At 41.1% G+C, this 16,852-nt stretch overlaps 1 protein-coding gene across 2 annotated transcripts in view; it reads left to right on the forward strand.

Annotated features, from left to right (window-relative positions):
- Window positions 1-16,590, forward strand: part of BMX (BMX non-receptor tyrosine kinase) — a 49,685-nt gene extending 33,095 nt beyond the window's left edge. For both annotated transcript variants that reach the window (XM_032331215.1, XM_032331216.1), the window contains exons 13-19: window positions 1,471-1,545; window positions 2,518-2,689; window positions 5,891-6,107; window positions 6,939-7,003; window positions 10,594-10,712; window positions 13,627-13,784; window positions 16,101-16,590. In XM_032331215.1, the coding sequence (XP_032187106.1) occupies window positions 1,471-1,545; window positions 2,518-2,689; window positions 5,891-6,107; window positions 6,939-7,003; window positions 10,594-10,712; window positions 13,627-13,784; window positions 16,101-16,175 (881 nt within the window). In that variant the 3' untranslated portion in view covers window positions 16,176-16,590. The remainder of the gene's footprint in view (window positions 1-1,470; window positions 1,546-2,517; window positions 2,690-5,890; window positions 6,108-6,938; window positions 7,004-10,593; window positions 10,713-13,626; window positions 13,785-16,100) is intronic.
- Window positions 16,591-16,852: the final 262 nt, after the last annotated feature.

Genomic DNA, 16,852 nt, shown 5'->3' on the forward strand with positions numbered 1-16,852 from the left:
TAAGTCCATAACATCTCAATAAGCTTAGAAAAAAGAAATGAGAAATTAAAAAAAGGAAGTCTCCTCTAATGCCTCTTCTAGACAAGTGTCGCTTGTGAACGATAAGTGGATGGATTTCCAACAGCAAGGAAACATAAGCCGTGGGCGCAGCATCAAATTTGTTCGAGTCTGCCTGACCTGATTACATGCACATAGGGGAACTAGCCTTACTCTTTGGCTTTGATTTTGGTCCTCACTTCTGTTTTTCCTTTGTTCCAGTTTTCTCAATTGTATATTTTAAACTCTTGCACCTCAAAAGTGCCCTCAAAAAGTATTGTATAGACACAAATTTCTGAGTAGAATGATTCCATTCCAGAGAATGCCCAAGAAACTCCGCAGGGTTTAGGAAGAAAACATTAAAATCTTTCTTTAGATTTTTCTCAAAATCTCCTTTTCTATTATGAGTGTATTTTATGATTCACATTATGTATTAATATAGTAGCCATTGTGTGCATGCATTTTGGAGAAGTGAGCTAGTTTTTTTTTCTGATTAAAAGTTTGAGATTTGAGGGGCGCCTGGGTGGCTCAGTGGGTTAAGCCGCTGCCTTCGGCTCAGGTCATGATCTCAGGGTCCTGGGATCAAGTCCCGCATCGGGCTCTCTGCTCAGCAGGGAGCCTGCTTCCTTCTCTCTCTCTCTGCCTGCCTCTCAGTGTACTTGTAATTTCTCTCTGTCAAATAAATAAATAAATAAATCTTTAAAAAATAAAATAAAATAAAAATGGAAAAAAAATGGGACATGTATTATGGGTAGATTTAAAAAAAAAAAAAGTTTGAGATTTGAAACATGGGATATAAAAAGTAAAGCGATATATAGAAAAAGGAAAGAGAGAAAAAGGACCCGTTTGATAGTTTCCAGGACTTAGAAAATATCACACGTTTAGGCAAGAAGCATTTTTTAAATGAATTCTTTCCAACCACTATACATACTGTGATAATTTTAGCCAAGCTTTATCATAACTTGATGTAAACAACGAAAATGACCGCTTCATTCAACTTAGTAATAGGTTCCATTTTTTAAAATCGAATGGTTGGCTTTTTATTTTGTGCCCTTCTGTACAGTTTGGGTTTTTCTTTTAACCAGATGTATGTGCCGTGTGTATATGTATTTAAATATAGGGCTATAAAAAGAACAAAAATGGGACACTTTTTTAAATGAAAGATTCTGTTGAGCAACTAATTTGATCAGATTCTTAAAAGTCACATAAATTTGTTCTACTCTTTCCATTTTTGCTTTACATTGAGCTCATTAGTCAAGCCAAGCAAGTCAATACAGCTACAGGGTGAATGGGGTCAGAATGGATCTCCTCTCTCCGTCATGACATCCTGAACCTGGTGTTTTTCTGGCTACACTGGAGAGCGCAGGGGTGTGACCCGGTGTGATGTCGTGTGATGTGACATGATGTGATGATATGGTGCTGATTCTATTGCAGGTATGATCACACGACTCCGCCACCCTGTGTCGACCAAGGCCAACAAGGTTCCCACCTCCGTGTCCTTGGGAAGTGGTATGAATGCACACCTGGGCTCTTAAACTCCATTTCCCACCATTTCTGGTTAAAAATTTATATATCTATATTTACTTCAAAAAAGAATATATAGGGGCGCCTGGGTGGCTCAGTGGGTTAAGCCGCTGCCTTTAGCTCGGGTCATAATCTCAGGGTCCTGGGATCGAGTCCCGCATCGGGCTCTCTGCTCAGCAGGGAGCCTGCTTCCTCCTCTCTCTCTCTGCCTGCCTCTCTGCCTACTTGTGATCTCTCTGTCAAATAAATAAATAAAATCTTAAAAAAAAGTATATATTTACTTTTTAAATATGTTTTTATATTATTATATTATTATTACTATATTATTTATTTATTTATAAAAAGAAGGAAGACCGGAAGAAGGTCCCTATTCAGAGTGAGCCTTAAGGGCTTCAGCAATAACGTTTGTCCATTTTCTTTAGAAAAACAAAAAAACAAACTTTTCTGTCCTCCTGACCTAACTCTGTCATCTCCTCAGCCTTACCAAAAAGACTACCCAATTTGTCCTCTTTTTAGACCCGATCGGCAGCCTGTAGAACGCCACTTCCTGTCCTTTCTCCTTCCGGGCTTCTGTGCCTGTTCAGGGAGCCTGTTTTCAACCGTGTGTATTTAGGATCAAGACACCCACCCAGATAACAGTTTAGTCTGCTTTATAAGAAAACACTAGTGATTTTTTTTTTTTTTTACCAAGCTAAGAGCATTGCACACATCTTGACACCAGGCATTTCCAAGACACCTCTGGGTGGCAGAGTGTTCTAGGCCTTTTGTCAAGAACTATGGCTGCCTCCAGAACAGTACTGTCCGTAAGATACATTTAAGTGATCAGCTTAAAATGAAAAGTCTTGCTGTTCTTCATGTTGTCAATATGGAACTCACTGGAGAACAAAACTCTTGGGAAGCTGCCAGCCCCAAAGCCTTCTATTCTCATTTTAAAGAGTGTCTGTCTTGCCTTGTTAGGAATATGGGAACTGAAAAGAGAAGAGCTAACCCTCCTGAAGGAGCTGGGAAGCGGTCAGTTTGGAGTGGTCCATCTGGGCAAGTGGAAGGGGCAGTATGAAGTTGCCATTAAGATGATCAAGGAGGGCTCCATGTCAGAAGATGAATTCTTCCAGGAGGCCCAGACCATGATGTAAGTTTCTTCTGAGGAATGGCCCTTTGGTCCTCACCACGGGGGAGAAGTTCATGCTAACGGGTCTTTCCCTAACATTTGTAAGACCTAGAGCAAGCGTCTGCGTATCACAGGTATACTTAGAAGTTATAAATCAAGCTGTTAAATAAAATCAGTTCTATGCCCCTACTTTGACAAGTATACCCCCGTAACAACCAGAGAGACCATGCAAGTTTAGAATTCTCAAGACTCTTTAGAGAAACCAACCTCTGGCCCATGTCACCCCCCACCCTCCACCAACTAAGGCAATACTGGTGCCTTCAATACAGTCTGACAGAATCCCTTTCTCAGCCTGCTTTTTCATCATCTGATAAATAAACATACCCTTCCTAACGCGCCTCAGCTCCCAGCACAGTTTGCGATGCAAGTAAGTGTCCTCTCTGAGGTGGCCCTGTACGCTCACTCTCTCTCTCTCTCTCTCTTCCTGCCTCCTCATGGTGAAGAAGACTTTGAAATGTGACCAGCCACCCAGGTGTGCCTATGACTTTTCTGATTAAGCACCAAAATTACTGTAATCTAGGGGCCCCCGCAGTGCCAAGTCAATTGGGATAGCTGGTCGTCCTGCCTTTAGGGAACTAACTAAGGATTGTATGGGAAACAGTTCCTGGAAGGATTCTGATCAAAGACTGCTGAAATCACAAATCCTAGCCTGCTGCTGAATAAACGCACTTTTAAAAAATGTTAAACACTTACATGGTATTTTCCAGCATTTCTCTGACTACTTTGTAAACATTAATGCATTCAGTCCTCCCAAGAAGCCTGGGAAGGATGTACCATTGCTATCTGTGTTTTATAGGAAACTGAAGCACAGAAATGTTCAGTAAGGGGTCCAAGATCAGGAAGTTAGTAAAAGTAGTAGGGCAGAGACGCAAACCCAGGCAGAACTTCCAGCCCATTTCCTTAGTCATCCTTTTGTGAAGACCAAAGCTACCAAGAGAGTCAGAACAATCACTTTGACCACAATGGTGGAATTGTCTGGAAGCAGAGGTACTATGTGAACACGAGCCTGGCTTCGTGGGCATGCAACCTGCACTGTGTTGAGGGCCCCCACCCTTGGGAGGGCTCTGCACTGTATTGTTCTGATGTCACCATCTTGAAATTCTTTTTTTAAAGATTTATTTATTTACCTTGAGAGAGAGAGAGAATGGGGCAGGGGAGGGACAGAGGGCGAAGAAGAGAGACTCTCCAGCAGACTCCCTGTTGAATGTGGAGCCTGATGCAGGGCTCAATCTCACAACCCTGAGTTCAGGACCTGAGCTGAAATCAGGAGTCAGATGCTCAGCTGACTGAGATACCCAGGTGCCCCGCCATTTTGAAATTTTTCCTACTTCTTAAATAAGGATCCCTGCATTTTCACTTCATACCAGTCCCTGCAAATTATGTAGCCTGTTTTGCCTTTGACAACTATGCTGTCACAAAACTGGGAAGGAGACCAGAGATGTTCTCCTTCTGTAGGACAGAAAAAAGCTAGCGGAAACTCCCTTAGGCTCACTGTATAACCCGTGTTATGGTGTAACTTCAAAACATTTTTTTTTTTTTTGCTATTAGAGGACTGGTAATCACACAGAATCATAAAAGGTCATTAACAAATCACCTAATCTTAAAGAAGGAAATCAAATGGCTCCCTATGGGGAGAACGTTGTAGCTCAGCTGTGATGGTCATATTGAGGCCTATTCTGTGGGCAGTAGCAGTTGCCATGATGTTCCCACCACATGGCCCCTGGGCAGTGACTGAATTTACTCAAGGAACAGCTTTTTTGGGTGCGGGACCTTGTCCCAACACTAGCCTTCCCTCTACAGGGAGGAATGCTGAGTTCTAGGCCATTCTCTAAAAGAGGTAAAAGAGGCCTAACAAAGCTCATAGCTTTGAGCAACTTGATAAGGCATGTCGTTAAACTAAGAAGGAAGGAAAATCATGATTTAAATAGTTAAAACTATTGGGGCGCCTGGATGCCTCAGTGGGTTAAAGCCTCTGCCTTCAGTTCAGGTCATGGTCTCAGGGTCCTGGGATCAAGCCCCACATCGGGCTCTCTGCTCATCGGGGAACCTGCTTCCCTTCTCTCTCTGCCTGCCTCTCTGTCTACTTGTGATTTCTCTCTGTCAAATAAATAAATAAAATCTTTAAAAATAGATAAATAAATAAATAGTTATAACTAACTATAACTATAGAAAATAACGATTTTAATAAATGCTCATTAAAAAATTCTGAAATCGACACATTAGCTTGAGATTTCCTTTACACATCTGAACATTAAAGAATCAGCCTGTAAACTGAACAATTACATGGACAAGCGGACGAACACCGTAATAGCAGAGCATCCGTCTGCCGTGACCTACCTGAAAGCACTATGTCAAGTGGTTACCACCTTTTAAGTTTATTATTGAAAGATAATATGGGGTGCCTGGGTGGCTCAGTTGGTCAAGTGTTAGAGTCATGATTTCAGCTTGGTCGGTGATCTCAGGATCATGGGAAAGGGTCCTGTGCAGGGTTCTTCACAGGAAAATCTGCTTGAGATTCTCTCTCTCCTTCTCACTCTGCTCCTCCCCCTACTTGATCTCTCTAAAATAAATACATCTTTAAAAAGAAAAGATAATGTAGCAATAATGTCAAATGAATTTTTTTTAAAAAAGAAAGAAAATCACAGCTGATCTCACTTTCCTACCACGTCAACGATTTTCATTTTTCCTGCACCTTTCATATTCCGATACAATTGTTTTTTGAGAAGGAAGTGTTTGGACTTCAAAACTGAGCAAGTTTAAAGAGATGCTTTAAAATGGAAGTGATTGTCCTTAGTGTGTAGCTTCCTCAAAAATCAGCCACCGAATTCTCTAGATGCCAGGGGGGCACTCAACGGCATTTCTGAGGCAATAGACCCTTCGCTCTTCTGTTTCTCTGTAGGACAGGTGAACCCAGCACCCACAACTGCCCGGCTGCTGTTGGGGTTGTCAATGTTTACTAGGAGGCAGCTTTTTTTTTTCCTTTTGCCTTCAAAGGCTGATGTTCCCAGAATAAAATTCGCAATTTTTCCCGCTCTTTCTCTGTTCAAGTAGAAGGGGGATGGAATTAAAACCAGCACAAACTGAGCGCGATTCTTGTTCAGGACATCTGGAAAATGGAGTATGCAAATTGAGTACTAATCTTTGAAAATCTGTGGTTTCCAGGAAACTCAGCCATCCCAAACTGGTGAAATTCTACGGTGTGTGTTCAAAGAAATACCCTATATACATAGTGACTGAATATATCACCAACGGCTGCTTGCTTAATTACCTGAAGAGTCATGGCAAAGGACTTGAAACCTCCCAGCTCTTAGAGATGTGCTACGATGTGTGTGAAGGCATGGCCTTCTTGGAAAGCCACCAGTTCATACACAGGGACTTGGTAAGCAAAGCCACTGGCCCTTCAAAGCAAGCAAGGGGTCCACGGTCCCCCCCTCCAGTGCTGGAGCCCTTGGGAAGGCTGGCAAGGAAGGCATCTCCACTTGTACTTTGCTCCCTTGTGACTTGCCCGATAAAATAAGATAAAATAAAATAGTACAGAAAGAGAAGAAGCTGTCATGATTTATGTAGCTGTGTTGGGGTATGGAGGAAAATAGATAAAAAGGAAACACTTTGGTCGTTTTAGTGTGTCTCACAACCATGAAATCCAAGTTGGCCTTTGCTCCAGGGAGGGCTTAGCGCTAAAGCAGTCAATGAACACCATCATGGAGAAAACAAAACCAGAAGGAAATGAAATTTATGTGTGTCTTTGGCTCAGGGTGGGAGCGGGGGTGGGGGGCGTTCTGCTTGGTATGCCCTGCTGTCTACCCTCAGAGATTGTCTTCTGCAGAACAGCAAACGTGCCATGAGTGCTAGGCCAGCATTTATGTCTTCGAAGCACCTGTGAATGCGTGGGGCCCCAGTGGTGGAGAAGGAACCCCCAGAAATAACTTTTCCCTTCTTGTTGACGAGCTGAGAGTCTGTGTTGAATGTGTAATCCCCTTCATGCTGTTTGACAAGGGTGGAGGCTTGGGTGAAAATACTGATGGGAGCACAGTTTCATTTGAAAAATGGAGAATTGCAAAGGCAAAAAAGACTTCTCAACATTTGGGGGTTTGATAGGCGATCTTAGATTTTGTGAGAACTCTGCCAGAGAGAAGGAAATTCTTGGATTCTGAGGTGGGGAGATTCTTGGCTGCTTTTACTACTTGGTAATGTTGTTTTTCCTCCAAAGGCGGCTCGGAACTGCTTGGTAGACAGTGATCTCTCTGTGAAAGTGTCTGACTTCGGCATGACCAGGTAAGCCAGCTCCAGCTAAATGCCAGCAGAACGGTGGGCCTTGCAGCCATGGACAACATGGTCTGGACTGGGGCTTTTGAAACCTGGATTCTCCCCCTAGTACCTCTGACCACCTAGGAAATGTGGTTTGCCTCATTTCTTCACCTGGAAGATGGGTTGTTCTTCAGAAATTATCCAAAGTCCCTTTTCATTTGTTCAAAACCCTGATCAATATTTTGTAAACTTATAAACAATTCCAGGAAAGAATAATATTAATAGATATTTATATATATATATAATTTAATATAATAATAATATTAATAGGTATTTTATATTTAAATAAATATTCATAAATTATATAATTATAAATATATAATTAACTATATATAAATATATAATTAACTATATATCACTATATTAAAATATATTATAACATATTATGACTATATATAATTATATTAAAATATATGACATAATATATAATATATAATTACATATAATTATACATTATATTAAAATATATAACATATCTTATATATAATAAATTATATATAATTATATATGAAATTTATACATAAAACATATAGAAATTTTTATATAATATATAAACTATATATAGATTTATATAATTATAAATTATATATTAAATGTTAATAAATATAAAAATGTAATATTGTAGTCAGATTATTGGGATAAATATGTTTATATATATATTTTTTAAGTCAATCAAGGCTCCCTTAGCCCTTTCTTTTTATCTCTTAATATTCATCCAAATAGGCATAGCATTAACACTTGGAAAGTTTTTGTTGTCACGTCATTAAATTTTCTGTATCACCAAGTAAGGCATGAGAGTACACTTTGAGATTCTCTTAGCTGGCATTCTATCACCACTTTATGATTTAGAGAAATTGTTTTAGGACAGCTGTTTGGAAGAGTCTTCCATTTTCTTTATTCTGAATCTCCCTACTGCGTAAGCCTCAGAGCGAGGGTTCACAGTTCTACATGGAAACGAAGAGGCCCATGCTGGCCTTTCCATTCAGCAAATATTTCCTGAGGACCCGCATGATGCCGAGGTCTTGTGGCAGACGCTGTGATGAGTAGGAAAGGCGCTGCCTTCAGAAGGATCTGCTTCGCTCAGAGAGCAAACAGACGTCAACACTGAGGCCCAGTGCAGCTATAAAGTTGTGTCGGTTCAACATAAACACACATAATTCTGAGGAGGAACAGTGTAGTTTCAGAGAAGTTGGAAGAGTTGACTAAGGCCAGCCCTATATTCAGCATACCTAACCCTAAGACACCATAGGAGGATCTGGGGTTTTTCAGTTTATTTGTGTATTTTTTTAGTAAGCTCTATGCCCAATGTGAGCCTCAAACTCACTGCCCCGCCATCAAGAGTCACACGTCCTCCATCTGAGCTAGCTGGCTGCCCAGGAGGATCTGATTTTTTTTTTCTTCTCCAAAATGCAGTATTGGGAAGTGCTCCTCTTCTGGGACACCTCAACCTCTGTCAAGATGTCCCTTGAGTGGCATCTTCCTTGCCATCACCCCAACCACCATACACCACGCCTCCTGAGCCAACACCCCAGCTGTGTTACTGTCTGAATGTGAGAAAAAGAGCTGCTCGTGGCTTCATAGGGTGGGGACAAGCTCCCAAGACAGGGAAACCGATGCCCACCTTATTCTCAAAGTGGGACTATTGGCTGTTGTGCCAGCATCCAGGGAATATACTGTCAAGTTCTTTGTAGCTTAGGAAAGGGGACACACAACATCTTGCTCTGAATAAGGAATCCTGGAGGTGAGGCACCAGGCCCTGTTGGTCACGAGGTCCTGTGGTGACACTATTCAGAAGCCTGTGACTTCACTTGATCCCGATGACTTGAAGGAAGGTTTAAACCATGAGCAGGACCCAGTACTAGGGTAGTTTCTGGGTGTACTAGGGTAGAGGAGCTGAGGGGGTCGGGGGGTTACGTATGGAAGGGGTTTTATGTAATTCTGTGAAAGTGTGATTATTGCTATTAATATTCCTATTCTATTTGTAAAATATTCATATGTTAAATAAATATTAATATATTATTCATATAATACAAATATTAATATTATTAATATTTCAAGATGATATTTTCTGACATTTTAAGCTACAGTAAATATCTCTTAACACGTTTTTGGTGTGTAAAGTATATCCAAAATTTCAGTCTTCATAATTTTCCTTTTCCTTTTCTTTTAAAGATTTATTTTATTATTTATTTTAGAGAGTGAGCAGGAACAAGTTGAGGGGAGGTGCAGAGGGAGAAAAATCACAAGCAGACTCCCTGCTGAGCACAGAGCCAGCCGTAGGGCTCGAGTCCACAACCTGAGATCAGAACCTGAGCCAAAACCAAGACTCAGCTACCACCCAGGAACCCCTCATTTTTTTTTAAAGAGTCATTATTTGCTTTTTTTCTAGGCATATACATGGGGTTCCCCTCTATTATAGAAATACTACATGATTATTGTAAGAAATATACGCCCCCTACCCCTTCCCCTCATTTTCAGCACCAGGAGTAACTACCGCTTACACATGTGATGGATGTCTTCTCACACTTCATTTCTGAGTACGCCCAATCATATCCACAAGTCTGTGCATTTATCATTTGTTCCCACAAAAACAGTGAAACAGGGGAAGGGGATTAAGAGTCCACTGGCCTTGAGGAGCTCTGAGTAACACATGGAAGTGTTAAATCACTAGATTGTACACCTAAAACTCATGGAATGCTGTACATTAACTATGCTGGACTTAAATTTTTTAAATAGAATTACACTCTAGATACCTACTTTTGCACATACCTGTTTTCCATGGACATTTTTTTTATTTTGGTAAATACCAAAATATCTTGTTTCATAAATGGCCACATACTGTTCTACCGCAGTAATGGGCTATAGCATATTTAATTGTTCTTCAACATGGGGACATGGAGACTGCTTCTATTTTTATCATTATTATATAGTGCATACTTCTTGAATATATCTTTTTATTGTCTCCATACCTCCAGAGGATATTGTCATTCATCATTGTTTATAACAGATTAGAAGCAACTTACAAGGTGAAACCAGATGCTGTTAATCCACAAGAGGGAATGCTATTCAGTCATTAAACATGATGCCACAGAAGAAAATGTAACCACATGGGGAAAGTGGTTCTTGCCATGCCGTTAAAGGAAAAAGCAAACCTCAGTACGGCAGAAACCCAATTTTGTGCATATTATATGTAGAACAAAAGATTGGCAAGTACAAGCCAAGATGTATCTTGAATGTTAGAATTACAAATTATCTTCAGGGTGAGATTGAGTCATTTTATTTTGACATTTTTGTGTTTTTCTCTATTTCCCAAATGGTTTTGCATTCTGATTTTGGTATTTGCAAAGTTATATAATGTAAGGCTTACAAGTCATATAAGCAGCCTTTGGCTGAGCTACACACTAAAAGGAGCAGAAGTTCTAGAAAACTGAGGCATTCCCCTGAGACTGCGGGGCTCTGTGTCTTCAACCTGCCACAGAGGCGATGGTGGCCCGCAGAGGGCTTCTCATGCTGTGCAGCATAGTGACTTGAGATCTGTGTTAATGTTTCCCCCACAGGTATGTTCTTGATGACCAGTACGTCAGCTCAGTAGGAACCAAGTTTCCGGTCAAGTGGTCAGCCCCAGAGGTGTTTCACTACTTCAAGTACAGCAGCAAGTCAGACGTGTGGGCGTTCGGTAAGCATGTGGCCACACGGGCCCCAGCCCTGTTTTGTAAGCTCACTTCCATAACAGGAAACCGCAAGGGCAGCAACATCCATTTTTAGCAAAAGCCCCGTGCACTTGCGAAAGGACCTGTATGGTCTGAGATAAGCAAGAGACTGAAGACGATGGTGACCTTTGCTTGGGCCAGTGTCAGGATGTCTGTCCCTACTGTAGAAAATCCGCATCCTGCTAGCGTCTTTTTATCCAGCCAGAGGAGATAAAATCTCCTCCACTGAAAACTGTGAACAGTTTTAAAGGAGTCATTGAGAACTAGAGCTGAGTTTGCGTGAAGTCCAAAACGTTAAACAGCTTGAGATGTAGTCATGGACTTTCAGCATGAAAGCAGCTGTGGCCACCATTCCCTTCGGAAGGGACCAACCCTTTGGGCATGCCTGGTGTCAATCCCAAATTCGACTCAGTGCTGTCTTTAGCCCATACTAATATCAGCTCAGGTCATTAAAATTCATCACCAGATCAAAGATCAGCAAACCTTGGGCCAGGACCAAGTCTGGGGGACTGTTTCTGTACATGAATTTTTACTGGAGCAAGCCATGCCCATTCGTTCCTGTATTGGGTCTGATTTTGTCCTAGAACAGCAGAATGGGGCAGGTGCCAGGGACACTGTACGACCCCAAAAGTTTAAAATACTTACTATGTGACCCTTCACAGGAAAGGTTTGCTGACCTCTATTTTATTAAGGATATATAGTGAAATTTAGTAAAGGTCATTAGAAAACGGAAGTGATTCTTAAGTTGTGATTTGGTAGATTTTCTGATATCTTTCTACACTATGAGGAAGATACACTGATATCTTTCTACACTATTAGTAAAGGTCATTACAAAACAGAAACGATTAAGTTGTGATTTGGTAGGTTTCCTGATATCTTTCTACACTATGTTTATAATCACCGTCACATGGATCCAAGATAAATCATCCAAATTATCATAAAGTTAAGGATATATTAAATGCACCTGAGATCCAGTTCACGTCTGTCTTGATCCATAAGCATAATTTAACTTTTTATAGGACATTCAAAAGACTGCATGAGTAAAAGAAAATTTAGTTAGCCATTTTTTTATACGACATACTTTTTTTTTTTTTAAGATTCCATTCACTTATTTGATAGAGAGTGAACAAGCAGAGGGAACACCAGGCAGAGGGAGAGGGAGCCCGATGCGGAGCTCGATCCCAAGACTCTGGTATCATGACCTGAGCTGAAGGCAGATGCTTAACTGACTGAGCCACTCAGGCGCCCCAACACACACTTTTAAAATAAGTATTATTTTTGCACAAGTAGTATCAATCACTTAAAAAAATCCAACATACACAGAAAAAGAAAAAAAACCCACAAAGATAGCATTGTGGTGAGTAAGTGATATCCTTCTGGGCTGATTAACTTGTCAAAATTAGTTTCAGTCTCCTGGTGTTGATATGCCTTATGAAAGATGCTTTTAAAAAACAATATTCTTACTCAAGAGTTACAGCTTGTTTTTGACCCAGAAATGACATTATCCTGCTTGATGAATCATCCTATGCACTAGAAGTTGGCTCCAGATATTTTCTGGCTATTTCTAAAAACTAAATCTCTTCTTAAGTAATATGTCCCCAATGAGGATATTCAAATTGGATCAGGGCCTCTGAAAGCAATTTTCAAAGAAGGGGCCCCACAGATATTTGAAGCAATGATACTGTTTTTGAGATAAGTGCATAGTCTTCCAAAGACAGAACTGTGAAGGGAGCAGTATACTTTTGGATGGTTGTTTTAGAAGGTTGTTAAAAAAAAAATTATATATATATATATATATATATATATATATATATAGGCACAGCAACTTGTAATATGCCTTATTGTAAATATTTTACATAAGATCTAAAAGTCAAAGAAATTTTGAAGCTAGTACTTCAGTTACAGTTCTAGAATGATTTTCTTCCTTCTTACATATTTCTGGCTTGCCAAAGCTTTGAAGCTGGCTGACTGTTGAAATTCTCTGGTTTGGTCAGGATGAAAGAACACTGGCCACCATTTAGAGAGCATTTAGTGTCCCCGTGCTCTTTGCGTGCTCAGCAACCGTATGATTTGCAAATATCTGCATATTATAGACAGGGAGTCTGCTCCGAGAAGGGCCGAGAAACTTGCCCAGCCTGTAAGCGGCAAAACTGAGCCTCGAAGGCCACATCTAACTGACCCAAATGCCCCCTTCAACCATCATGACCAGAACCCGGTTTTTAAACCTGGAGTCTGCAGTGACCTTGGATGGGCTTCAGGACACCATGAACATCCAGAAACCAAGCACAAAAATGTTGTGCGTTCACTTTCCCACGAGAGAGCCACTGGTTTTTATCAGATTCTCAAAAGGACACCTGACCCACAAAATATTAGGAAGGGCGGAGACAAAAAGGAGGAGTTTTGTCAATGATTTGATCGGTACATTTCCACGGGAAGGTAATTTGACGGTGCGTTAAAATTGTTGCACACAACTGCCAAGGCAGAGAGCAAGAAACGGCAAGGACTTCAGTCGATCACGCCTCCGGGCTGGAGCCGGGGGTTGACTCTGGGTGGACGAGGCCCCAGTGGCCTCTCTGAAGCCACCCAGGAATCCTGGCCCCAGGAAGCTCCCACTGTGGCCGCCTTTGCCACTGAGCTGTTCACCGGCAGAACAGGCGCCCTGGGCTCTGGGAACATGGAGAAGGGTACCCTGGGCCCCAGAAGTGATGGTACAGTTCCACCCTCCATACCCTGTCATTTTTACTGGGACTCAGTTCCCGGGAGCCCCTCGCTCTGACCCGTAGCCTTCCTGATGTGGTATGTGAAGCTCGTTCAACAAACTGTACCTTCTGACATCCGCTCTTTCCTTTTTGTCTGCCGGTCCCCCTTCGTGTGGCGCAGGGATCCTGATGTGGGAAGTGTTCAGCCTGGGGAAGCAGCCCTATGACTTGTATGACAACTCTGAGGTGGTCGTGAAGGTCTCCCAGGGCCACAGACTCTACCGGCCCCAACTGGCGTCCGACACCATCTACCAGATCATGTACAGCTGCTGGCACGAGGCAAGTGCACCGCGTGGGGACGCTGGAAGGGGCATCAGGTGCAGCAAGGGCGGCTGCCCAGGACACCACGGGGCGAGGCATTTATGAGGGAAAACACCTGCTACACAGCAGCTGCAATGGCCCTGAGCCCCTTCCCTCAAGTGTTTGTAATTGAAAACCAGCAACATAGCAAAGTGGGTGCTGTTTAACAAACAACGTATACCCAGCACTGTTCTAAGTACTTCATAAATATTAACTCATTTATTCATCAGGCTACATGCTATCAAGTAGGAACTAGCATGAGCAAAAGTAAGAGAAGAGGAAACAGAGACCCAGAGAGGTTAAGTGACTTGCCCAAGGTCACACAGCTAGTAAGAGGTAGATTGGCCAGTGTCAGAGTCCCTGTTCTTTTGTTTGTTTGTTTTTTTAAGATTTTATTTATTTATTTATTTCACAGACAGAGACCACAAGTAGGCAGAGAGGCAGGCAGAGAGAGACGGGGAAGCAGGCTCCCTGCCGAGCAGAGAGCCTGATGTGAAGCTTGATCCCAGGACCCTGGGATCATGACCTGAGCCAAAGGCAGAGGCTTAACCCACTGAGCCATCCAGGCCCCCTCAGAGTCCCTGTTCTTAACCACAACAGTGTGGGTCTGCACAGAGACAGTCCCCTGTTGAAGGTTCTGCATATAGTGAATGTTTTGTACATTTTGGTCCCCCACGTTTAAAATGTTGTATTTGACAGCTTTCTGAGGAACACTGACAATTTTCATTAGATTCCAATTTATCTTTCCCGTTCTTCTTTGCACAAAAGTGAGCGTGTGTGTGTGTGTGTGTGTGTGTGTGTGTGTGTGTTTCCCTGCCTTTCTTAAGAAAAAAGGAGCATCCAAATCCCCTCCGCAGGAGTTGCCCCTCCATCAGTGTGTCTATTTCCAGCCATCTCACCGACCCAGACCATTTTTCAAGCTTCTGGATTTCTGACAATTAAAGGACTATCTTTTCCCTTTGCTCAATCAGGTTTTTTGTTTCCCTCACCTTGATTTTAAAGACCCCTTTATGAATGAAAGAGATTAGTACTTGATCTGTGAGAGCTGTAAAGATTTTCTCGCAGTTTGTCCCTTATCTCTTCGATTTAATTTATGGTAGTTTTTGCCATGCAGAAGATTTTTTAGAATTTACGGTCGACTCTATTAATATTGGCTTTTATTGCTTCTAGAAACTGAGTTAAAGTTCGATAGGTTTCCCCAGACCCTGATTATGATAGCATTCACTCGGATTCTCCTCTAATACTTTTATGGCTTCATTCTCTCACAGGTAGATCTCTGATCTAATTTGGGTTTGTTATCGTATATGGTATGAAGCATGGATCCAAAGATCTCATTTTTTAATTGACTACTTGCTTGCTGTAGCATCATTAGAAGACCATGTCATTCTCAGGGACATGATACCATCTAATGGTGCCGAAATATCTAACATAGGAAATGTCCATGTGTATTTGGAGTTACTTGGGGACTCTCTTCTGTTCTCTGCTCTTTATTCATGAACTAGCCCCAAGACTTTATAATATGTGTCAATCCTAAGTAGGCTCACACTCCCTCATTACTCATCTTTCTTAATACCTTTCCTAGCTATTTTTATAAACATATTTTAAAATTGAGTTTAATTGTTTAATTTTTTTAAATTTTAGTTCCAGTGTAGTTATATTCATTTCGGCTCTTATTTCTGCATACTTTAAAAACCTGTGAACTAGAGAATCAATTTGTCCAGCTTGAAACAAACTTGTTCATCTTTTGGGGGAGGCTGTATTTAGTTTATATTTTAACTAGGGAAATTTGACATCTTTGTGATATTGATTTGTCCTCTTCAAGAACAATGTTTTTCTATGTGCGTAAGTCTACATTTGTATTTTTCAGCAGTGTTTAAAGTGGTCCTCATTTGGGGGGTTACATTTTTGCTTGTATTTTATTTTGATATCATTGCTATTCTAAATGGAATTTTCTCTTCCATCGTGTCTTCTGATTGCTTCTTGTACATGTACCTGAAGGTTATTGATTTTATATGTTAATTTTGCATACTGCTCTCCTGCTGAATTCCTTATCATTTGGGTTGATGCTATCATTCATTCTCTTGGGTTTTCCAGGCATACAACCACATCAGATAAAGATACTTTTACTGTCCCTTTTCCAATTCTTAGGGCTCTAGTTGTTTTGTCTTTAGTGGAAATGTCCATAGTGTTTCCATACTTAAAAAGTCACTAGCTTTAGGATTGAGGTATACAAAGCTTCTATATTTTATTTTTAATCCTTTCCAAACTAAACCATTGGGTATTTCTTTTATTTAGCTTCCAGAAAAGCGTCCCACATTTCAGCAACTCCTAGCTTCCATTGAACCACTTCGGGAAAAAGACAAGCCATGAAGAAGAAATTAGGAGATCTGATGAGAGCTCATGTGAATGCTGGCCAACATTTTCATTACTTTTAAGGAAAGTAGCAAGGTGCAGACAATGTAATTTAGCTAGTTCTTCTTAATAGCATTCTGTGTGCTGTTTGCCTGTTGTAGTATCTCGAAATGAACAAGGTAAGAAACAAAAGATTTCCTTGAAATTTAGGTCAAATTAGTAATTCTGTGTATGCTACTTTTAATATTATTACACTTCCCAGCCTATAGCAGAAGCATATTTTCTGATTGTGGTAGACAGAGTGTGTACCATGTGTAAAGATCAGATAGAATTGAAATATTCTTTGTTGGATATTTGTTCTTTTCCTTATATAGTCACTATCCTGATAATTAAATATGATATTAACAAATACCAAAACGTGGACATTTGCCTTCATGTTTCAATACTGTCAAACTTTAATGTGTATGCAAATCAAAAAGAGAGTTCATTAAAATAATGGGGCACCTGGGTGGCTCAGTGGGTTAAGCATCTGCCTTTGGCTCAGGTGATAATCTCAGGGTCCTGGGATCGAGTCCCAGGTCGGGCTCCCTGCTCAGCAGAAAGCCTGCTTCTCGGTCTCCCTCTGCCACTCCCCTTGTTCATGTGCACTCTCTCTCTCTCTCTCTAATAAAATCCCTAAACACACACACAAGATT

This window comes from Mustela erminea, chromosome X (assembly GCF_009829155.1).
Source record: "Mustela erminea isolate mMusErm1 chromosome X, mMusErm1.Pri, whole genome shotgun sequence".
Classification (NCBI taxonomy): Eukaryota; Metazoa; Chordata; class Mammalia; order Carnivora; family Mustelidae; genus Mustela; species Mustela erminea.